This window comes from Eleutherodactylus coqui, chromosome 4 (assembly GCF_035609145.1).
Source record: "Eleutherodactylus coqui strain aEleCoq1 chromosome 4, aEleCoq1.hap1, whole genome shotgun sequence".
Classification (NCBI taxonomy): Eukaryota; Metazoa; Chordata; class Amphibia; order Anura; family Eleutherodactylidae; genus Eleutherodactylus; species Eleutherodactylus coqui.
This window is the reverse complement of record NC_089840.1, coordinates 33,611,716-33,636,816: the sequence shown is the minus strand read 5'-3', so window position 1 is coordinate 33,636,816 and position 25,101 is coordinate 33,611,716. Positions and strand designations below refer to the sequence as shown.

Below are 25,101 nucleotides of genomic sequence, written 5' to 3'. Positions count from 1 at the left end.
ATCTCCCTGCTCGTCCCTGAAGATTCGGGAGCCGCCGCGAAGCGGGGAGCTGCGGGGGAGAGCGGGGAGGAACGGAGGGGAGATCTCTCTCTCCCTCTCTCCCGCCTGCTCTTCCCTGCTCCCTGCCGCAACTCATCTGTCAGCTGCGGCGGCTCCCGAATCTTCAGGGACGAGCAGGGAGATACTCGGCTAAAGCACATTACTCGAGCGAGTAGTGCCTTAGCGAGTATACTCGCTCATCCCTAATAAGCATCTTTCCAAAAAAAATACAATACAACGGCAATTGGATGACATTAAGCCCCACTAATGTTTGTGCATGCTCTGCTAGTTTTGGCGTATGTACAAAACTGGCGCTGTTTTGGGAAAATCTCTTTGGGCTTCCTTCACATGCATTGAATGCCCCTTTTTATCGTTAAAAAATAGCGTATAAATAAAAGCCGGCGATTTTTCCTAACTGATACATGCTGTTAGAGTCATCATACGTTTATTCATACATTCTTTAAGGCGAAATCCTACTGCAATGGAAAAAAACACCACTGACCCGAAAAATGCATAAATGGAACAGAACGCCACAAAAATGTACTTTTTATAGTAGGTTTCATATTTCCCTATTGACCCGCAGATCACATCTGGCTGCAGGACTGCAAGAAAAAGGCCACCATATGGCTAGGTGCATACTAGTTGTAATGCAGGGTGCACTAGAGTGATTGGACGCTACTCGCATGGACACCCATCCGTGTGCTGCTCGAAATACACAGATGCTGCTGACTGATATGCATTGGCATGTCCTTTTTCTCACATGGCATGAGTTTTTACACGTGGACCATGGGTCCGTGTGAATAAAGCTTCCTGTGTATAGCTTCATAGGCCATGCGTTGTCGTGGATTAACTTAGGGCAGCACATGGTTCCATATATGCTGCTGTGCTGGAAGTTTAAGGATTATTTTATGTATGGTTTTTGCAGTGTTTTTTATGGCAATCGAGCCAGCTGTTAGGCCCAGGGGCGTAACTAAAGGCTCAGGGGCCCTGATGCAAAACGTGAGCTGGGGCCCCCCCTCTATCTGTATCTGTACCCGTACCCATACCTAAACCATGCTGCACAGAGACATAACTTGAAGCTTCTGGGCCCCAATGCAAAACCTGTAACAGGGCCCCCAACTATAATGCTTTATTCATAGTACTGGGCTCCCTATATAGAGAAGAGAGGCCTTATGGCCCCCTAAGGCTCCTGGGCCCGGGTGCAACCGCATCCCCTGCACCCTCTATAGTTACGCCCATGGTTAGGCCCAGTTCACATCTCCACTAAACATTTACGGTTTTCCAGGAAATCACAAGGTCAGAAATGGCGAAAATTACAGGCAGGTAATGGACTTCAACAGTGCCTTCAGCAACAGTCAATGGGAACTGTTGAGTTTCCATCAAATGGAACCAAGTAATTAGGATATTTTCCTTCTCCTTCTCACCCCGGATACGTAATCATTATATTCTTCCCTTAGGTTTTTCAGATCTCTCTGCCTTTGACTCAAGCACCAGAACCCATAACGATCAAGGTTGCCAATCACACAAGCTGCAAGTGTTCATCCACCGGCTCTCGTCATCCACCGACCATCATTCGTAGATCAGTGCGATATCCAGAACATGGGTAATTATTTGGGATTTCTTCCGTTACTTGTCTGTTCCTGACTATTAATACTTATAATATGTAGGAAACGTGTTATCGGACCCATTTTAAGGGTTGACTGACTCAGTGTCTGGCATTCATTATGCTTTTATGGAACATTTATTTTTAGAGCTGATGCCATTATACTTTCCACTTCAATAACATTCTTCTCCTAGATGAGGACTTGGATATTTAGGCATTGTCCTTGCTGCTGATACGTTTCTATGTTGTGTACCCCCATCAACATATACATTCTACAGTCTTCTGATCATTCATTGACCTCTACTGCTGATTGCCGATGCATCCACCAAGATATATTCATAAGGGTGCATTCACACGGGCAAGTTTCACACACGACTTCTGTTCAATAGTGATATGGATGGAATTTCCATATGAATTGCAATGTGTTTATTAACATGAGTGATTTTTCGCTTACAGCGATGCTGTGAGATTGAAAAATCACTGCATGTCCAATTTTGGGGTGATTCGTTGCAAGAAATTGCCCATTACATAACATAGCAACATAGTATGTTAGGCTGTAAGAAGACAATGTCCATCTAGTTCAGCCCGTCTCCATTTAATTTCCGACGTTGTGAGGGCATTTAACATTCCTCGACCAACAGTGTCACATGTGTACTGAGAATATGTCATGGAAGGCATTACCACCCACAGTTACCACCAATGGGTGCTTAATGATTGCAACTCGCAGTGTCTGGCTAAAATCTTCTGTGCAAACAGACAAGCGGCTGAACCCGAGAGGACTGGCAACATGTGGCGTGGTCGGCTGAGTTACAGTACCAATTGTTATAGGCTGATGGTAGAGTTCATGTATGGTGCAGAGCCCATTAAGCCATGGACCACAGTTGCTAGCAAAGCTGACTGGTGGTGGTTCCATAATGTTGTGTGGTATGTTCTTATAGCATGGGTTGAGTCACTGGTCACCTAAACATATCATTGACCTTTGTCTGCTACGTTTCACTGCTTGGTGCCTATTTGTAGCCCTTCATGGACTTCATGTACCCCCACAATGATGGGATATTCCAGCAGGATAATGCACCATGCCAGGAAGCCCAAGTTGTCCAGAATTGGTTTAAGTAGCATTCTAGAGAGTATTTATGGTATGTGGTGGAGAGGTCCATTCGCACTTAAGATCCTTCACCTAGAAATACCACGGAGCTGTCGGTGGCTATCTGTAGATGGCATGGCTCAACATTCCTCCAGGCATTCAGACTTATGGAATCAATGCCACATTGAGTTGTTGCACTTTGCTGGGCTACAGAGAGTCCTACACAATATTAGTCCCTGTCCTATAACCTTTGGCATGTCAGTGTATTTTGTAGCACACATAGGCATAGACATGGGTCATCAATAGTTGATCGGTGGGTGGGATCTCTGACAATCTGCTGATCTTTGTGTCCGCTCTTAGTACAGACAGCACTGGAAGCAGATAGCACAGTCAACTTTGCAAAGACCCGATACTGCAGTATCAAAACAGGCTGCTAAAATATGGACAGCGCTATCTGCTTGCGGTGCTACCTGCACTGACAGCGGGCAAGTGAACAGCTCATCGGTGGGGATCCCGAGTGGCGGACCCCACAGATCAATAGTAAAAGTCTTGGACAACCCCTTAAAAGCCTACAATAGATTGTGAACAGCCTTTCACATACTTACAGCCTTGTCAAAAACATTTCTGTAGTCTGCATGGTTTGAAGGAAAGGTTAACACAAGCAATATATAGTTGTTTTTAATGGTTGTGAGCTACAATGTTTTACAAACTCCTTGGCATTACTAAGTACATTGTGCAACCCTATTCCATGCCAATTTAAAGAGAACCTGTCACATGTCTAGGGCAGCATAAACTAACTTATTCTGTTGTTAGGACAGTGACAGGGAGTCGGGTGATGTATTTTTCATATCACCTAAACCATGACACATAAGATGAAGACTCTTGGAGATGTCAGCCATAGTTTGTGATGGGAACTGCACACTATTGGATATACGGGTTATGACGTCGCACAAAAGCCATTCCTGAAGCACAATGCATCCACCCGTCTACAATGGTGAAGGAGCGTCGTCATTGGACAGTTGAGCAATGGAAGAATGTTCTATGGAGTGACGATTCGCACTACTCCATCTTCACATCAGATGGATGTACCTGGGTGTGAAGGATCCTGGGGAACGTCTTTTCCCCGAGTGTGTTGTGCCAATAGTTAGGTACAGTGGAGGTGCCATTATGGTCTGCGGATGGTTTACATAGCATGGTCTCAATCCAATGGTTGTAGTGGCAAGAATCATGAACACGGAGGTGTACCCTGACATTCTAGACAATAATGTGCTGCTGACAATGTGCCAATACTCTTGGAATGGTCAGCAATTCCTTTAACAAGACAACTCATCTCGTCCCAAATCCAGCCCTGTTTTACGGTGGTTTGAGGATATGGATGTTCCACGGTTGGACTGGCTGCACCCGGAGTCCCGACCTGAACCCTACAGAACACCTTTGGGACAAACTCGAAATCTAAAGATCATCCATTTTCTTTGAGAGAACTTGCCAGATATTTGCAGGATGAATGGAGGGAAATACAAGATGCAGTGTATCAGACCTTAGTAGAAACTATGCCTTGGAGAGTATCTGATATGATTAGGGCCAAAGGGCCCCACTAAATGTTAACAAAATAAATACTACTTTTGATACTTGCTCAGGTGGCCAATTACTTTGGGTAGGATGGTGTACACAGTATGGAACCCTTATAAATTTTTACTTAGACACATTTGGAAAAAAGAAAGAAGTACAGCAATGTATCACTGAATGACCAATAATTCTCAGCTTTATTAACATGGGTGAACCCTGGAAAGAAATGTTTCGACTTCCAGTGAGCCCAACTCGCATTCTCACCGTGTATAAGCTTTGTTTAGGGGCAGTTAAAGCACTCGATAACTTATATTCTGGCCATATTTGTTGACTGCTTTACCAGCCCCCATGCAAGCACTTTTGAGCAGGCTGAGATCATTTAGCAATCCCTACTGTATATTTTCTCTTGATGCTGCTATGTTCTGGAGAACCCTGGTTAAGAAGCGCTGCTATAATCTGTTCTTCAACGCACATCTTACAGGCAGCACAGATGAGCAAGACTTAAAGGTTTTTGTAATCACGTGTTTATCGAATGCAGTGTTTCCTAACAATTTAGTCCCTGAGGCACCCGTGAAAACAATTATTTATCTTGGGCAACCTGATAAATATTTTATTTTTACTAAAAATGACTAAAAACAAAAGGTTACAGAATAATCACATCCAGAGCTTTATCATCCCTCCCAGTTGCGGTATAATCACATCCAGGGCTTCAGCAACCCACACATTTTTCTATCCTCTCTCCACCCTCAATACTTGTGTCTAAGTCTCTTCCCCCACCCCACACAATAAAGTTTACTCTTCGTTACGTCATTCATACTTACGAACTGGCAAACTCAGATGAAACCGTAGAACTCTGAAACAGACATCATACTTGCCAACAGGCGAACTCAAGTGAACTGCAGAACTGCGAACTGGACTCCATACTTGTGGACAGTCATATACTGATGACTGACAAGCGCTGAAAACACTCACCTCATACCCGCACACATAGCCAGATGGAATAACTATAGGATGTACAAGGTATTAGTTCGTATTTTGGCCAAGATACTTAAGCCCGCGAGCCCACTTCAAGAGTCCTTGCTGTCTCGCGAGTCCCTACTCTAACAAGACAACTTCCACATGAAACTAGCCTGCATGTGGAGCGAACGTAGGAACCTACCTAGACCTAGATGACAAACGAAACACAGCAGGACTGAACACAGCTTACACCAACACGCTAGGAATTTGCATACAACACTAAACACCATGCACCCTGAACAGGACTGTTCGCACCTCATGTCTGGCACATGCATAGACATAAAGGAACATAACACTGTTTACACAGTTCACACTGAACAAACAGAGGAAAGCCCAGCAGCCTCTTGCACAGGAGCTGGTATATATGAGCAGCAGACCGGTGGTGATTGGCTGGACGGAGAAATCCACACCCAGCCAGCTCAATCAACTGTGGGGCTGCACTTCTGGAAGCCCACGTAGAATAACTGATCCCAGCAGCACAGCCTAACACTCTTGCAATTGCGTCTAAGTCTGTGGACATCTGACATGCAAATGCAGTTTCCTGAGTGGCAGTTCTCCTCTCTCGCATGGCAGCGGGCGAGGTAGTGTGACTGTATGTCATGGTTGGAGCTTTCCCACAGCACTTTCTCTTGTCCAACTTCCTGTAGTGCTAATGACCAGCAGCTAATTAATCTCCAATGTGGCTAATTCTGATGGCCACAAGTGTTACAGCACCTCAGAATGCCACTCTGGTTGGGAATCATTGATCTAATGGTTTGAGAAGAAGACAGGTGATTGAAAGTGTTTCTGGGTAAATATTATTGATGACCTACCCTCAGGATAGGTCATCAATAGTTGATCGGCTGGGATAGGTCATCAGTAGAGATGAGCGAGCACGCTCGGTAAGCTCAGATATCTCTCTCTCTCTTCCCCTGCTACCCCCTGCCGCCTCCCCGAGCACGCTCGGACGAGAAGGCAGTTCCTAGAGAAGAGCGATGCTCGCTCGAGCAACTGACCTTACCGAGTGTGCTCGCTCATCTATCAGTAGTGTTTGCCTGGAAAAACCCTTTAATATCATTACTAAGTATAAATCCAAAAATCACAGTCAAGAAAGAATCTCATCTGCTAATCTGAAATGTATGATCCATCCAATATGCTGTCCGCAGATAACAGCACCGCACTCTAAGAATTTAGACTTGGAGCAAGTATTGATGTAAAATAGTAATAAAAAGTGTTGCCATGGAAAGACATTAAAATACCGAACATGAAAGACTTGGAAAAAAAAACCAAGAGCGAGCGAGAAATATGCGAAGAAAGTTTTGTACAACTTTTGATTATGCAAAACTTTTATTAGCAAAGTTTTTAGAAATTCTTCTGCTGATGGCCATGGCGTGCTTGGAAATCTCCGAAATGTCTGCAGAATGTAACAGAACGAAGCCGAGCGATGCGTGTCCAATGAAAGTTCTTACACAATAAGCAAGAATTCTTGACAAAAGAGCAGGGACATTATTGTCTGCATTCCTGAACACATGTGTTTGTACCGGCAATCACCGGGGGGCGCCAGTATTTCTTGCTCTGCTCCAGTTTAGGGTTTTATGAGGGAGATAGAAATTGATTCAATATGAGGAATAGTTAAAATAGTTCTGTCTGTAGGCTGGAGGTTAGGGTCCCGTCAGGTGTGACTCCACGTTGTTCTCATTTTGTCCCCGGGCAGACAAATGCGTGGAGGCACGGCGAAGCGAAGTATGTTTTCTGTACGCCTGAGTAGTGAGGACAAAGGAATGATAAACATGAATCCTCAGCGCCGTCTGGTTCCTATTAACTTGTTCTGTGTTACTCTGATCTTCTGCAATGTAGAATTACTCAAGTCCGGGCGTAAATAATCGGAGACTTGTCTGCGAGGTGAATTCATTGGATGCAAGAGTTGTGCTGACAACAAGGCCGGGTTCATAGTGGCGTATTTGCCATAATACGTAGTGATTAGAACTAGAGATGAGCGAGTATACTCGCTAAGGGCAATTGCTCGAGCGAGCATTGCCTTTAGCGAGTACCTGCCCACTTGAGACCAAAGGTTCGGGTGCTGGCGCGGGGGAGCGGTGAGTAGCGGCAGTCAGCAGGAGGGAGCGGGGGGGGGGGGGGGGAAGGGAGAGGGGGAGAGAGATCTCCTCCCCGCAGCTCCCTGCCCGCCGCCGGCACCCGAACCTTTGGTCTCGAGCGGGCAGGTACTCGCTAAAGGCAATGCTCGCTCAAGCAATTGCCTTTAGCGAGTATACTCGCTCATCTCTAATTAGAACCCATAGATTTCAATGGATCAATTCACTTGTGCGCATTTTTTCACAAGACGCATGGCCGCATTAAAAAATATGCAACATGTTCTATCTTATGCGTATCTGTGCAGCGCAAAAGCCCATTGAAATCAATGGGCTTGTATAAATGCACACAACATACGCGGAAAACCTACATATTCGCAGTGCATAAAATTAGTGTGATTTTATGCTTATTTATTTCACACGCAAAGCACATTTCGACCACGCAAGCAAACGGCGGCAAAAATGCGCTTATTATGTACATGTAAATGAGCACAAAGACACGTCTGGCAGTACCGGTAGTTCGGTGGAAGCCATTAATAAGTATCATAATAAGAAAAAGTGAATGAATTATTTCGCTTAAATAGGGAAAATTGGCTTCTGCCTGATTGTTTTTTTTTCTTCCTCTGGATCAACATGGGGGTGGGGGGAATAGACTGAACTGGATGGACAGATGTCTCTTTTCAGCCATACATACTATGTTACTGGAAAGTTTAGATAATGAACTGCGTCTCGTTACCGCCCCACTGTGTGCACATTGGAGGATCTGTTCAGATGAGATTTATGACACAGGTATGAACGATGGGGTCGTCTATAATAGTGTAAATTGGTGGATCGGTCAAAGTTTTTGGACAACGGATGATAGACGCCTTACAGGTCGCAGAAGCTGGCCACACGGAGCCAAACTTGTGAGAGGTGGTGTCTTGTGGTGGCATCTTCCTTAGGGCTCCCACCCACTAGCGTTTTTTTCTCTACTGCGCTGCGAGAGTAAGTGAAAACTCTCGCAGAGCAGTGCGAGAAAATCGCTGCGATATCGCTGTGACAGTCTTTTCAATGGGGCCAGCGGCAGCAGCGCTAGCCCCATTGAAAAGATATGGAGAATCCCGCGGACTTCTGCCACAGCTGTGACAGCTGTGACAGCTGTGGCAGAAGTCAGCGGCATGCTATCCCATTGCTTTCAATGGGATCGGCACTGCTGCAATATCTTAGCTATTCATGAATGAATAGCTAAGAGCTATCTGTCATTGGCTGAGCACTCAGCCAATAGCTAAGCACTAGCTGCTATTGGCTGAGGCCTCAGCCAATTTGCACAGCCCTTTCAGTAGGCGGGAATTTTTAAATCCCCGTCTGCTGAAAGAGCTCAGTAGCAGTGCCGGGGAGCCAGCTGGAGGACGCGGCTGACAGCAGGAGAGGTGAGTAACTTTTTTATTATTTTTTTAACCACTTTTTTATGATTATCGGGGAAGGGCTTATATTTCAAGCCCTTCTCCGATAATCATTCTGCGGGGCTTGTCAGAAACCACAGCTTTCAATGGGATCGGCAGCAGTGCCAATCCTATTGAAAGCAATGGGATAGCATGCCGCTGACTTCTGCCACAGCTGTGACAGCTGTCACAGAGGATTCCTTCATCCCCGCGGTCCCCGCGGGGATGAAGGAAACTCCTGCCACAGCTGTGACAGCTGTGGCAGAAGTCCGCGGCATTCTCCATATCTTTTCAATGGGGCTAGCGCTGCTGCCACTGGCCCCATTGAAAAGACTGGCGATGTCGCAGCGATATCCCAGCGATTTTGGGATATCTGCCTGCGTTTTTCTCGCACTGCGATGCGAGACTTTAACTTTAGAATCGCATCGCAGTGGAGAAAAAAACACCAGTGGGTGGGAGCCCTTAGGGATAGCTCCATCATGGTCACAAGTCTTTGATTCAGGCAACCTGGATTTATGTGGACATTGGGCGCCGTCATGATGCTTCTTGACTCTTTTTGCATATTGGACCCTGGGTTCTTCTTGCAGCTGCTTCTTTACATGGGCGAATGCGTTTTTGTGCACGCCTCAGCGCAACCTATTTGTGCTACATATGAGCAAACATGTCTGCAGCATGATGAACTCTGATCACACATCATATAGCAGTATGTGCCAGGAGCTGCTCCTCCGCTACCTTACAATAGCTTATAATAAGGTTGCATTATGAAATGTACTATCAGCGACATAACTATAGGAGATTCAGAAGTTGCATTTACAGTTAGCCACAAGGACCAAAGGTGGCCCGACTGCCAACAAAAGGGAATTATCTCTGCCCTGTGATCTCACTGCTGTGCATTATCTTTCAGCTTTATCACTGTATTAATTATCCCTGTACTATGACATCACTATGTGCATTACCCTGGTATTATGATGCTGTGTTTATCATTTTTGTGCTGTGACATCACTATGTTTAGTGCCTCTGTTCTGTGAAATTACTTTTGTTTTGTGACATCCCTGTGGACATTATTCCTATACTGTAACATCATTCTAGGCATTATTTCCACATTGTGATATCACTGTCTGCGTTATTCGAACACTGTGACATCACTGGGTACATTAGTTTCATTCTGTGACATCACTGGGTGCATTAGTTCCATAATGTAACATAACTAACTACATTAGTCCCATATTGTGAAATCACTGTGTGCATTATTTCCATATTGTGACATCACTGTGTGCATTATTTCTATACTGTGATGTAATTATGTACACAAGCAGGTCCATTGGTTCCTCTGTTGGAAACCAGGATACTATTGATATAAACTGTCAATGACTATATAAGGGAATGTAAAGTTGGGGGACTTGTTCCAGATTTTGTATTATAGATGCTCACGATCCTGTAAGAGACTGTTTGGTATTCGGTTATATAGCCATGTGGGATACCAGCTGAGTATCAATTATTGGTCTATCAATAAATCTGCCTGGACAAATATCTCACCACCTGTCACCGGGACAAATGTCTCTCCGACTGGTCTCCCAGACAAATGTCCTACTGACAGGTCTCACGGACAAATGTCCCTCCGACTAGTCCCCCAAACAAATGTCCTACAACTGGTCTCCCAGATAAATATCCTACAACTGCTCTCCTAAACAAATGTCCTACAACTGGTCTCCAAGATAAATGTCCCACCAACCGGTCTCCCGGTCAGATGTCTCACTGGCTGGTGACGTAAAATAGTAACATAGTATTTAAGGCTGAAAACAAGACCTATGTCCATCTTATTCAGCCTATTACCCCCAATGTTAAAAGGCAAATAACTCAATGAGATAGAAGCCCATTTTCTTTATTTTAGTGGAAAAAAATTTCCTTCCCAACTCTGATTCCTACCTGAACAGATGTCCCACTTGGCTGGTCACCCGGACAAATGTCTCACTTGGCTGGTTACCCGGACAGATGTCCCACTTGACTGGTTACCCGGACAGATGTCCCACTTGGTTGGTCACCAGGACAGATGTCCCACTTGGTTGGTCACCAGAACAGATGTCCCACTTGGTTGGTCACCAGGACAGATGTCCCACTTGGTTGGTCACCAGGACAGATGTCCCACTTGGCTGGTCACCAGGACAGATGTCCCACTTGATTGGTCACCTGGACAGATATCCCACTTGGTTGGTCACCAGGACAGATGTCCCACTTGGCTGGTCACCAGGACAGATGTCCCACTTGGCTGGTCACCAGGACAGATGTCCCACTTGGTTGGTCACCAGAACAGATGTCCCACTTTTTTGGTCACCTGGACAGATGTTGCACTTGGTTGGTCACACAGAGAAATGTCCCACTGGCTCGTCACCCAGACAAATGTCCCACCGCCCGGTTACACAGACACTGGCACCCCTCATAATTATTTATTGATTTATTTTTCAGTTGTTTTCAAGAAAAGCGATATTGTCCTTCTGGTTTCCAGTGGAACAGTACCAAGTGTGAGTGTGTGCTTGAGAAGGATACGCCGCTCATCAGAAGAAGGGAAGGTACTGTTCTCACCAGCTGATACAATCCACATGTATGTTTCTACAGATTCTTTTCTGTCTGGTTGCCCTTGCTGTTTTCATGATATAACTTCCCTGTATTATGTTCTAATGCTTTGTAAGACCTTGCAATGTGACCTCATAAGGATAACCCTGAAATCTGCATGGGGAAGTTTTTAGGGATAATGATACATTTTTTTCCATCATTTTTATTTTATTTTTCAAAAAAAACTACGTCCGGCTGTTACGATGTTGAAATATAAAAGAAACTGCAAACATTGTAATTTTTGTGGTATTTTTCTTTACTCTTAGTGCAGTTTTGAGGTTTGTGGCATTTTTTTTGTAAAACACAGCCAGCTCTGACTATGGCAGAGCTGGCTGGTGAAAAAAGTCACAAAACTCTATATGGGTAACTTATTAAGGCTGGCATTTCATACACTTGTCTTAATCTTTGGTGCGTTGGAATAATAGGCGCAAAAGATTCTCATGCCTCTTAATTAATTTGACACATCTTCACTTGTTCAATCTATGAGCTGATGTAGATTTGCTCTATCAGTTATGCCAGTTCCTGGTGTAAATTATAGTAAATCAGCTGGTCCATGGAGACCCCACCCCTTCCACCAGACCCCACCCACTTAAAAAAAACACAGCAAGAGTTGCATATTATATAAAAAAAAACAGTTGTGTGACAAAATTTGTGAATTTTTACACCAGAAAAATCATATAATAAATTCCCCACTTGGGAATAAAGTTTCAGGCTAGGTGCCCACTAGCCATAACTGTGAGTTGTGCCCAAGAGACTTTGGCACAACTCGCATCTGTAAAGCACATGGACACCAGTTTGTGTGCCGTCCAAAATACAAGAACACAGAACATTGGTACGTCCTATTTCTTGTCCATAAAACAGACAGGAATAGGGCATGCCATGAGTTTTTTAACGTAGACCATGGGTCTGTGTGAAAAACATCCATGTGTCTAGCCTCATAGGCTATAAAGGGGTCATGTACTATCCGTGGAATTACACATACAGCCCACAGCCCCAAAATTCACCAGTGTGCTCCTAGCCTAAGGCCTTATTCAGACGAGCGTGTTTATGCACGAACAAAATCGCGTGTCTATTTAAAGCCATTAGTTTCCTATGATGTGTTGACATGTCCGTGTTTTACAGGCATGCAAACATGCACCTGCAAAAGATAGGAGATGCGTGCACCGCAGAGGACTGTGGTGTGTGTAAATATTCCCGTCGGGGAGTCCCCTCATCACTGAACCCTGTGACAGCACTGTCACAGTGTTCGGTGACAAGGGGACTCCCTGCAGGGAGCAAAGAACCCCCTGCCACAGCTGTGGCAGAGGATCACGATGTTCTCCCATTGCTTTCAATGGGGCCACTGCTGTTGCTGGCAGCCCTATTGAAAGCAATAGACTGCTGGCAACCCCGGCAGTGATTTTCGGGGAAGGGCTTTAAATATAAGCTCTTCCATGAAAAGCATCCCTGGTATGTGTAAAAAAATATACTCACCTCTCTGCTGCTGTGGGGCTCAAGTGTGTCTAACTGCTTGTCTCCCTGCACTGCTCTGAAGCTCTTTCAGCAGGCGGGAATTTAAAATCCCCGCCTGCTGAAAGGGCTGTGTCTGGTTGGCTGAACGCTCAGCCAATCACAGCTCAGCCATTCATTGAATGACAGCGGAGCGCTGCCTGTGATTGGTCATACCGCTCAGCCAATCACAGACAGCACTTGGCCATTCATCGTTCTTCCCGGAGCCATGACGGATAAGGGAAATCTGCTTTGATTCTTTATGTAAATTGACAACTGGGTGTTAATATTTCCTGCATCAATGGACCTTATCAATGCACAGTCAGCAATGGTCGGACAGTGTGAACGTGCATATGGACCTGTCCTATTGATAAGGGCAATGGTAACACACAGTCATTAATTTATGTTACATTTCCAGGATCAATAACAGAGGAATGGTATGATGCGGAATTGTAAGAAAAGACTCTCCAGAATGGTTATTTCACGGGGAACACAAGCATATATCAATGCAATAAGTTGACCGTTCTTCTTTAAAGGGAGCCTGTCACCAGAAATGTCACCATTGAGTTGCCGCTATAGCGCTATCCAGCATGTCCAATGCATTACACACATGTATTTGTCTATTAAAGGTCACCCCAAATCCTTACTTGACATTCTTTGGTGCCCTGTATGTAAATACCTGGTGTAGAGTCATTTTGACGGTACCTGCAGTTCCCCAAGTCACTGCATCGCACCCCTCCTTTTAATCGTCGCCCTTGGCTCTTACAGGTATCAATTGGACAGCGCCTTGTAAAGGGTGCGACAAGTTCAATGAGAACGAAGAAAAATGGCATAGGACTCACCTGGCGTAAGAGACCCGCCCGCTCGCACCTCAGGTCCTGGTAGGCTTTGAATAGGTTCCTTGAATCCCACAGGAAATCCGTATTGGGAGAGCAGCGGCAGGCAAACCCACAGTCAGATAGACAATGGGTAAAGTAAAGTACAAAACAGAGGGAAAAAGGGGAACCGCACTCAAAAGGATCCCAAAGAACAGCAAATGCCAATGAAATCCAAGGTTGGAGGTCTTGGTAGTGAAGAAAGTTTCTTTTAATCCATAAAGAGTCATACAACGCGTTTCAGTGCACACGGGCGCCTTTCTCAACAGCACTTGCTGTTCTTTGGGCCGCTAGGAAGGGGTTTACTGAAGAATTAACCCCTTCCCCCAAGTGTAAGTCTTCCACCTGTATATAGGATCCTTTTGCATGCGGTTCCCATTTTTTCCTCTGTTTTATACTTCCCTCGGCTCTTGACATCACTGCTTGTCGCGCTGAAATCGTACGTGTGTTTTTCGTGCATGTGCAGTGAAGCAACATGAACTCAAGATGTATACACATGCTCAGAAAATGCGAGCAGAGGCATGCACGGCACATCATCCAGCACATGCACATTGTAGCATGGTGACATCAAAGTGTATACACCTCACTTCACTACGCATGCGTGCAACATCAAAGTATCATAGTATGCAATCCCGAAAAAAGACATATGTCCATCCAGTTCAATGTTGATCCAGAGCAAGGCAAAAAAAAAACAATAGGGTAGAAGCCAATTTTCCCCATTTAAGTGTAAAAAATTCCTTCCGGACTCCAATCTAGCAATTGGAATAATCCCCGGATCGCTTCACTTCGACATTAGCATGACAAGCATTGATGTCTAGAGTCGGGGAAGGTGTTGGTCAAGAAGAGGGGGGTGTGATTAGTCTGCGGGTGCAGTGATTCGGGGAGCTGCAGGTACCGCCCACATGACTCAAGACCATGTATTTACATACAGGGCACCAAAGAATAAAAGTAAGAATTTGGGGGGGGGGGGGGGGGGGCTCCTATTTTGTGTTTTTAGACAAATACATGTCTGCAGTGCAATGAACATGCTGGATAGTGTTATGGTGAAACTTCAGAGGACAGGTTCCTTTTAATTCTGAGCAGTTGCTGGCTAATCTCTTGGAAATGTTTGTATGTATGTACAACAGTCCTACTATCAGGTAATGCAGCGGTAATATGTCTTATAGGTAAAGCTCAGCGCCCATAAGGCGGTATTCTGTCTGATGTTTATACTGCATTCGTACGTATTACATAGAGGTTAATATATTCCACATTGTTCTTGGCTCAGAGTTGGCCCTATGTGGCGCACACATGGAGTTCGAAGACAATTGTGAATGTGTGTGCAAGCTGAAATGTCCGGAAAACTTGGTACTGAATAAGGAGAACTGCACCTGCAATGCATGTAGTGAAAGTCTGGAAAGCTGCTGTGAAAAGAAGAAGATATTTCATCCAGAAACCTGCAGGTGAGAATGACTGATGAGCGAAATGTTGAGAGAAACCAAGTCATCTTGGTGATATGATACCTTTTAATGGCGAACAAAAATTCATAATGTCATAGCAAGCTTTCAGATCCTCTCAGGATCCTTCCTCAGGCACAATTGAACAGATCTGGATGGGGTATATAAACACAAATGTGCACACATGAAAAGGCACAGAAATCGGAAACTAATTTGTACTTAAAACAATACCAGATAAGATGAGTAGAGAAGTAAATACCTAATCAGTCCACTGGCAAGGAATGGGGCAGTTTTATGATCTCTACATTGGTGCTAGGAGGTGACAGGACTTTCCTTCAGATCTGCACATAAGGAAGATGGAACAATACCTCTGCGGTGCCACTTATTGGATGGCAGCATTCCTTCAAATCAATGTATAACTTTTTACCAAGTCTTTAAAACACATTGATTGGGAAAAGTACCCCTTCTGAGTGCCATCCCCTGACCACCCACCCCCCAGGCATCCCCACACTCCCCCCTGGGCACCCTCCCCAAGGACACCCCTTTTAACCTCCTTCAGACCTTCCATACTCTCCACTGATGCAAGAACCCCGCTCTGAGGTTCATTCCATTTTTGACAGTATCAAACATGGTCATAAATAAATACTCCCAAATTCTTCTGTGATGCTGTGACTTGAAGTTTCCCTCTCAGTATGATAACACTTATGTGTTCTATGTTGTGTCCGTGACCAACATATTCCATAGCCCTTACAAAACAGGGAGAATAGAAACATAACTACAGTTACAAGAAGTAATCAATTCATGGAAACAGTAGGGGTGAGGGTCCTGCTCCAACGAGCTTACATACTACAAATAATGGGGTGATACAGAAGGTAAAAGAGCTGGAGATGTGTAAAGTATGGCGAGGTGGAGAGTGAGGGACACTACACACATAGACAATGGTCAAATTGAGCCTATATTGGCCGAAACAGTATGACTACAGGGGGCGGTTGATTGCGCCTGGCAGGAGTTGCAGTCAGTAGGACAGGGAGCATGTTATCAGGTGAAGTAAAGAGGGTTTGGTTTAGGGAATATGGTATGCCTTCCTGAAGTGGGGCATTTTTAGAGTTTGCCTGAAGTTCTGTGTCAGGGATTGCCGAGATAGTTTTGCATAGTGTGTTCCAGAGGATCGGTGCTGCTCTGGAGAAGTTTTGGAGGCGGGAATGAGAGTTTCAAGTTAAAGGGGCACTTAATCTGATTTTGTTAGCGGAGTGAAGGGCAAGGGCTGGGTGGTGGTGTATCGCATAACCCCCTTTCTTGGGCTGAATCCAAGATGGCAAACAGGCATCACCATAATGCCAAAAAGTATTCCTCACCCATCTAAGTGTTCTACTTGTTCCTACTTATATCTCTCTTTGTTCAGACAATATTCTGGGTTGCCCCGACTTTTGAATCTCCCTATATAATAAAATTAGCTTTCCCCACTTTGGTTTCTCCTAGGGCTCATTTTGAGTAGATCCACTACAATAAAGAGTATTACTATTACTAGATTACTAATATCCTGATCACTTTTTGTCCCACAGCTGTAAAGACGATTGTCCATTCCAAGCCAGCGGTAGACGAATGTGTCCAAAACTGTTCCCCTGCTCCAGAAGAGGACCTTGTCCACACCACAGCAGAGAAAACCCATAAGTAGAAGTCTTCAGATCATTAGGACTTGTGAAGACAATTCAGAACTTTTACAGGAGAGAGCACATTCATATATCTACTGATGATTCTGTACTTCAACGTATTGTTAATAAACTGGACAACCATGAAGAGAAATACTACAAGTATTCACATTTATCAGTGTTTTTCTATTGTAGTGGATGTACATGATCAACGCAACTCGGACCACATGGCTCTAGCTGATCGGTGTAACCACTTCATCTGCACCCAACGTCATGTCCATACCCAAAGCAATGATAGAGTCTCTGTGCAATCAGCGGTTGATGGATTGGCTGAGCTGATGTTGCAGTTGGTCAATGGCTGCAGAGTTGATCAGCTCTACCACTTTGCCTGAAAGCAAAGAAAAGTCAGTCTGGGAAGCTTAGACTATATGTGTATTGGATGGTACATGAAGCAAGCAATCTCAAGATATCTGGATGAAGGTACCGCTGGTCACAACCAAAATGAGGAGGACCATTTCATTACTTAAGATAGGAAATTGGATTCTTATCCACCTTCTGTCATCAAAATCCCACTGCCGATCTCAATTTTTTAAGGTAACATATTCATACAGTGATGGAAGGGTACGTAAAGGGCAGAGGAAACACAAAGGTATCAAAAGTTGCAACATGTTTTTAAAATGAGAATCATACCTGTTATACACCACTAGGGGGACCCAGCAATCAGACATTTGTGACCTATCCCATGATGCAAATCCTATGAAGTGAGAATCTCCAAGTGGTAGCTACAAGCAGGTGATATGTTAGCATGTAGCCTTATGGCCATGTGAAGGAAAGCATGTGATGTGGAGCTCTGTATCAGAAAACTGGAGCTTAAAAGTGAACCCGTCACATTAAAAAAAATGCAGTCTGGTCTGCAGGTTATAGAGCAGGAGGAGCCGAGCAGATTGATATGTAGATGATAGGAAAATACTCATTATAACTTGTATTGTATTCATTTATATCTCTGCTCTTTCTGGGGTTAGGAGTCCAGTGGGCGGTCCTATCAGTGATATCAGCTATTTCTATATAACCAATCATACACAGATAACTATCAGTCACCTATAGGACCACCCACTGACCTCCTAAGCCCAAAATAAGCTATCAGACACTGGTAGAACCACCTACTGGACTCCTGTAGGAAAAGACTTAGCAGGGATATAAATGGAAAAAACAGACTAGTTAGGACTCACAACATGGGTGTATTGTCACTAAGTATCACACGCATATTTTTCATGCAAGTAATATGCAGTACATAGCACATACGCGTGTAATACTTGCTGCATATGTTAAATCCACATCGCCTAAATTGGTGCGCATTACTTAGCCTAAATAGGATATGCTGCTTTTTTTCCACACATGTAATATGCACATGAAAAAAGTGCAGGTATAAGTGGCCCAATCGAAATCAATGGACTTTTAGCAGACCGTACTATGTGTGACAATGCACCCGTCTGAGTGAGCCCCAATTAGTTTTTTTTTTTTAATCTACATTCATGCTCACTCTGCGCTTAGGAGTCCAGTGGGCGGTCCTAACACTGATTAGCAACCTTCTCCATATGACTGTGAATACAGAGATAGCTGCCAATCACTGATAGGGCCGCCCGCCGGACTCCTAAGCCCAGAGTGAGCAGGGATCTAAATAAAGTCAATGGGAGACTCGAGCATTTTTCAAGGTGACCGATGCTCCGCATAGGGGATGGTTATCTCCCTCTCTATACGTTTGTCTAAAACCAGCCTTAAAGGGGTTGTCCGAGTTATAGAAACCCTTGTGACCACATTCCCCATGCCCTAATAAAAAAATCTATGATTCCTCACCTCTCCCTGCTCCCGTTCGTCCCGTGCCGCCAGCCATGGTCCCTGCTGTCTGTTTACAGGTACGTCCTTCAAACCTGCTGGAACAGTCGATGACGGCACTCCACCACGATCGCTGAGCGCTGTCATCGGCTGCTGCAGCTTGGTTGTAAATTGGCTCAACATCTAAAGTGACATAACCTCGGAGAGCAGGAGCCGGCAGCAGAGGACGAATGAGGGAGCAGGGAGGGGTGATTAACTGCTAATGTTTTATTTTAAGGCATGGGGGACCCGGTGACAGGGGTGTCCTTAAAGGGGTTGTCTTGCGGCAAACATCAAAATTTTACATTACCCCATTCCCCCTGTCACCCCCCTGGCATAAAATAGCAATTTAAAGCGGTTTTTAAGCCGCTTGCTACTCACCGATCCGACGAAATATGAACTTTAAAAGATCTTCTCCCCAAGATGGCCGCCGGTCCTTTCCCAGGGATGCACTGCTGTTTTCTCCCATGGTGCACCGCGGGTCTTCTCCCATGGTGCACCATGGGCTCTGTGCGTTCCATTGCCGATTCCAGCCTCCTGATTGGCTGGAATCCGCACACGTGACGGGGCAAAGCTACGCGATGACGCGTAGAAGGGGGCGGAGCCAGAATGCCGCTCGTGCCGGCCCGAAGAGAAGCCAGAAGACCCTTCTACGCAAGCGCGTCTAAAAACGCCAGAAGACAGCAGAATTAGACGGCACCATGGAGACGAGGACGCCAGCAACGGAGCAGGTAAGTGAATAACTTCTGTATGGCTCATATTTAATGCACGATGTATATTACAAAGTGCATTAATATGGCCATACAGAAGTGTATACCCCCACTTGCTTTCGCGAGACAACCCCTTTAACTTGGACAACCCCTTTAATGAAAGTCGCATATAAGAGAAACAAAAAATACTGATATCTGAAGTTTGCCCCCATTCTGAGTGAGGTACAAGGAGACCGCTCTGCATCATGGTGAAGTCTGACAGGCTGTAAGGAAATATCTGCCAAGAACCTGCTGTGTAATTATCGGTGGGATGAGACGAGCTGATGAATGGGATTTCTTGTAATTTTTTTACTTTTATGACTATTTTAAAGCTTTACATTAATTATTCTGGTTTGGCTGCAAATGCTTCAAATTGTTTAGCCCTTCCGACTCCGACATCACTTGTGGGGCCTGAATGTGCTGAAATTGTACCACTTTTACATGTAAAGCTGCTGTAATATCACACAAATAAACACACTTATAGCTCACTACACTCGTGGATCTTCTGTATTGTGAGCCTCGGACGACGCGTTCCATCGCTTTGTTAACATTCTGTTCCATAAATTAGCTCCACAAGGACTTGCATATTGTGGTTTCATTAGGCCATTAGTGCCCAAATTACTTTCTTTCCAAATTTATGTTTTGCATTGTAAAATATGTTATTAAACAAGAGAAAACTGCTTATTTTTTTAGACTTTGTCAAATATGTTTTGTAAATCATGAAAAAAATACTTAAAAAATTAAAACACAAAAAAGTTATCAAATGACGACCATGAACACTAATAGGTTAAAGGGATTGTCCAGTTGTAAACTATTGATGGTCTGTCCGTAGGATAGGCCACCAATAGTAGATCAGCAAGGGTCCATGGCCCAAGACTCCCTCTGATCAGCAGTTCTCTGAGCCGATGTGCTCATGCACTTCGCTGATGCTGGAAGTAGACAGCTCTGTTCCCACTGCAGTGGCCAGGTTTGGTATTACAGGCAGAGTTACCATTCGCTTTTAAGAGAGCAGTGCCTGCAATACCAAGCCTGGCCACTGCAGTGGGAATAGAGCAGTCCGCTTCCTGCAGAAATTAATCCAATGCACAAACACACTGGCCCGGTCGACTTGTCTCCCGAGGGGTGGACTCTCACGGATCTACTATTGATGGCCTATTCTGCAGATAGACCAGCAGTAGTTTACAACTAAACAACTCCTTTACTCCTTTGGCAACTAGCCAAGAATCCGCTGTGAGTGCATGGAGTTTGCTAAAACCCCATTCCATGACACTATACTGTACTTTGTTGTGGAATTGCAGCACAGATTCCGCCACATATGTGCAATATGTGAATCTAGACGTAAAGGCGTCTTGCCACCTGCGGCACAACCAAGATTTGTATTTGTACCCTTATACAATAGCATGACGTCTCTCGCTGTGTTATGGGAAAAAAGCAACTGCATTTTTTGTTGCTTCTGGGTTAAACAAGTCTCAGCTGCTGTATAACCTCTTTTTAAAGTAGAAAGAAGAGGCTTTGGGTCAGTTGATGATTGTCTGACATGAGGGATTACAGCAGATGCATTATGTATGATCCAGCTGCTACAGAACCTCGCTATACACAACTTCTGACCACCCTGGTATTGAGGAGGTACAGGGAGTTTTTAGGAGGTATGCAGGGTAATAGAGTACGAGTCCCATTCTAGTACATGTAAGAAAGAACTCTGAAAAGGAAAAGCTGTATGGCGCCTTACAGATGACTTATGCCTCTTTCTCAGCACCATACAGATGAGTTATGTTCCTAGCGCAACACAGATAGCTTCTGTCCTTTCTTTAGATTATACAGATAATCTGTGTCCTTTCTTTAGTGTCATACAGATGACACATGTCCTTTCCTTAGCACCATACAGATGACACATGTCCTTTCCTTAGCACCATACAGATGACACATGTCCTTTCCTTAGCACCATACAGATGACACATGTTCCTTCCTTAGCGCCATACAGGTGACTTATGTCCTTTCCTCAATGCCATACAGATAATACATGTCCCTTTCTTAGCGCTGTACAGATGACCTATGTCCTTTCCTTAGCACTGTACAGATGACCTATGTCCTTTCCTTAGCGCTGTACAGATGACCTATGTCCTTTCCTTAGCGACATACAGATGACCTATGTCCTTTCCTTAGCGACATACAGATGACCTATGTCCTTTCCTTAGCGACATACAGATGACCCATATCCTTTCCTTAACGCCATACAGATGACCTATGTCCTTTCCATAGCGCCATACAGATGACCTATGTCCTTTCCTTAGCATCATACAGATGACCTATGTCCTTTCCTTAGCGTCATACAGATGACCTATGTCCTTTCCTTAGCGTCATACAGATGACCTATGTCCTTTTCTTAGCGTCATACAGATGACCTATGTCCTTTCCTTAGCGTCATACAGATGACCTATGTCCTTTCCTTAGCGCCATACAGATGACCTATGTCCTTTTCTTAGCGTCATACAGATGACCTATGTCCTTTCCTTAGCGTCATACAGATGACCTATGTCCTTTCCTTAGCGTCATACAGATGACCTATGTCCTTTCCTTAGCACCATACAGATGACCTATGTCCTTTCCATAGCACCATACAGATGACCTATATCCTTTCCTTAGCGCCATACAGATGACACATGTTACTTCCTAAGCGCCATACGGATGAACTATGTTCTTCCCTCAATGCCATACAGATGACACATACCCTTTCCTAAGCACCATACAATTTACGTATATCCTTCCCTCAATGCCACACAGATGACACATACCCCTTCCTTAGCACCACAGAGATGACCTACGTTATTTTCTTAGTGGTATATAGCTTTTAATGACATTTGACTACCAGCGACATCTGTATTTGATAAGGTCCATATATGTGAATGGACCCAACGTTACACATATTTCGGATGGCGAGTTTAATAAAACCTTCACATCGATAATTGCATATCGGAGTGCAGAGTTCTTTCTTATATATCTTGATTAACTACAACTCCCAGCATGCTCTGATGGGCAGCAGATTTTATATTTCTATGCCTATTGAATGTGTCTGATTGGTAGTAAGAGGATTGTTAGACCTCGGACAGCCATGTGCAGAAGTCTCCAGTGCAGTAATAGTCCATCTGGAAATCTCATTGATGATATCATTACAATGGAATAGAAACAATGTAAGATATTCTATGTGTTAGCGATACAATGTACGCAGGATGGACTGCTGTGCGGGGAGTTAGAGAATGCAGGCGTTATAGTATGACCTGATAAATGTCTCCCCATTACCGGCAGCTCGAACAGATATCCACAGCTCACATGGAGAACATACAGACTGGCTGAATCCAGTAAATTCTCCTGACATCTGCAGAGTGCCAGAATGTAACACTGCCACAAGGGTGTAATATGAGGTACGACAGGCCTGCAATAACTAGGATATTAAAGGCAGCTGATATAGCCACTGCCATGCCTGATATACTGCCACAAATGTCCTGTGGGACTTGCAGGTATCTTAAAGAAATCTTACAGGCTTTTAGCATTTATGACCTATCTGTTACACTTCTGTCTCTTACTCTAACGAGGAGCCAGAAGTGTAACAGAAGGCATCACTCCCATTGATTTCAATGGGAGTGAAGCCATCTATTACACTTCCACCCCTGACGACCGATGCGGATGATCGGCCCCGCAGCGCTGATAGTGGGCCAGAGGATTAGGTGATTGAAGGGAATCCCGAGCGCGAATAGGTCATCAATAGTACAAGAGCAGGGCTCACTTGTGTCGCCTCTGGCCTCTATATCAGAGCTCCATGTAAATGCAAAGCTGGCAGTGTAGTACCCCACAGTTGGGTACTCCAGCACTCTCTTGGTCTACTATCAGGTCCTAAGGTAATGTATTTAGTGTGAAATGTTATGATGTTATTGTTCCTATTCCTCCATTCTAATTGTGGGTATGTGCCTTTAAATGGTCAATGATAGGTTAATTTCAAGTGTTCCTGCAACCTACACCCCCATGAGTGCATAATTCCTCCTAATCTGCTCTCATACCTACCAATCACCCCCTAGCTAGTTCAGGGATTGGTTAGCTAGCTTTCCCTTAGCCTAGGATTGGTCGAGTAGAAAGGTATAAAAGGTAGAGAGTGGGTGGGGTTAGCCAGTCTAGCTCACGGGAGCCTGAGATAGAGACTGGGGAGGAACAAGGAGACCATCTTTACTCCAAAGCCAGTGCGGTGGGAAGTGGAACATCTAAAGTGTGAGTACTAAAATCCAGGTTATTTTGGAGAGTCAGCGGAGGAGAAAGATAGGCTAAAGCTCAATAGGAAGAAACAGAAGCAAGAATCATAGTGAAGAAGCAAGCCAGTAACAAATTCACCTTTCCAGTCCAAACTAGCTAACTGAATCTATAATAATGCAGGCGGAGTCTGTGTGCTGATAATGCCTCCTCTGTTCTAATTCATGCAAACGTAATGTGAATGATGTAACTGCCACTGAGAAAAGAACTGTTTATATCTCAATAAAGTGTTAAATTGATTTCACCATCCATGCCTGCTTCCTAGAGGGACTTCCCACCATTTCCACCATCCGCACTGAGGTACTACACTACATGCTCCAGCGACACGGACACCTACCCCCCCATTTTTGTTTAGTTCTGTGAATTTTTAGATTTTGTTTTGCTTGGAAAAGGTCTGTACCTGTACATGAGCCGGTGTGACGACAAACAATATCTTACCCTGCCTGACCCCGTGGGCAGCACCAAACAAGGCCAAGGGTTAATTTTCCAAGCTGTTTGCCATCTTCGGTGGGTAAGGTAAAGCAGTGTTGACACAGTGATCACCGTCTTGGCTGCTCACCGCACTCCCAGTCTGGCTTGGCTGAAGCAGCACTTGTGCCCAATTCTCTCTATTCAATTCTATGGCAGTTGAGAAAAAAGCCGAGTATAGCTAACTTTCCATACGTTCTCCAATTGCAGACTTTCCACTCAGAAAATCCACAGCATTTACAGTAGCAGCAAAGTGAATGAATTTTTTGAAATCTCATCCACACGCTGCAGAAAAATCCACTACGGAAATTGACACGCGGTGAAGAATTCAAATCATACCAATAATGGCACCAGATTTTCGTTGTGATTTCCAACTTTTCAAATGAGGGAGTGAATTTTAGACTAAATTCCGCATCATAAACCGCCTCCAAATCCACACAAAATGATGCGGTTTTAAGGCGGAATTTGCACTGCGGATCTTCTGTGAAAAACACCAAAAGAAACATAATGTATTTTATTTACACAAACCAATGGATGTCCACGGGGGAAAAAAACACCAAACTCAGGGCTCCTTCAGAATGGTGATTGCGATTTTGCCACGCGACAATTGCGGAAAAAAATCACAATTTTTCTCACGGGATGTCTGAGCATTAACGATGCTTTTTCTTGCAAAAACAAAGCTGCGGTTTGCGATGTACTCGTGATAGACAAGAGGAGATTCCAATGATAAAAAAGCATCGCTCGAAAATCGCAATTTCGCACTTAGCGATGCGATAAAAAAGACGCTCCATAGGGAAACATGGAGATAAAAAAAGCAAAATGTAGAAAGATGGGACATGCTGCGATTTTTTTGCACTCC

The 25,101-nt window shown here is 44.5% G+C and overlaps 1 protein-coding gene across 1 annotated transcript in view; it reads left to right on the top strand.

The window, feature by feature from the left end:
- The window catches only part of VEGFD (vascular endothelial growth factor D), a 49,763-nt gene extending 29,593 nt beyond the window's left edge, over window positions 1–20,170 (top strand). Inside the window, exons 4-7 of the mRNA XM_066599194.1 lie at window positions 1,497–1,642; window positions 11,263–11,366; window positions 15,040–15,214; window positions 16,771–20,170. Coding sequence (XP_066455291.1) covers window positions 1,497–1,642; window positions 11,263–11,366; window positions 15,040–15,214; window positions 16,771–16,879 — 534 coding nt within the window. The 3' untranslated portion in view covers window positions 16,880–20,170. The remainder of the gene's footprint in view (window positions 1–1,496; window positions 1,643–11,262; window positions 11,367–15,039; window positions 15,215–16,770) is intronic.
- The last annotated feature ends 4,931 nt before the right edge of the window (window positions 20,171–25,101 follow it).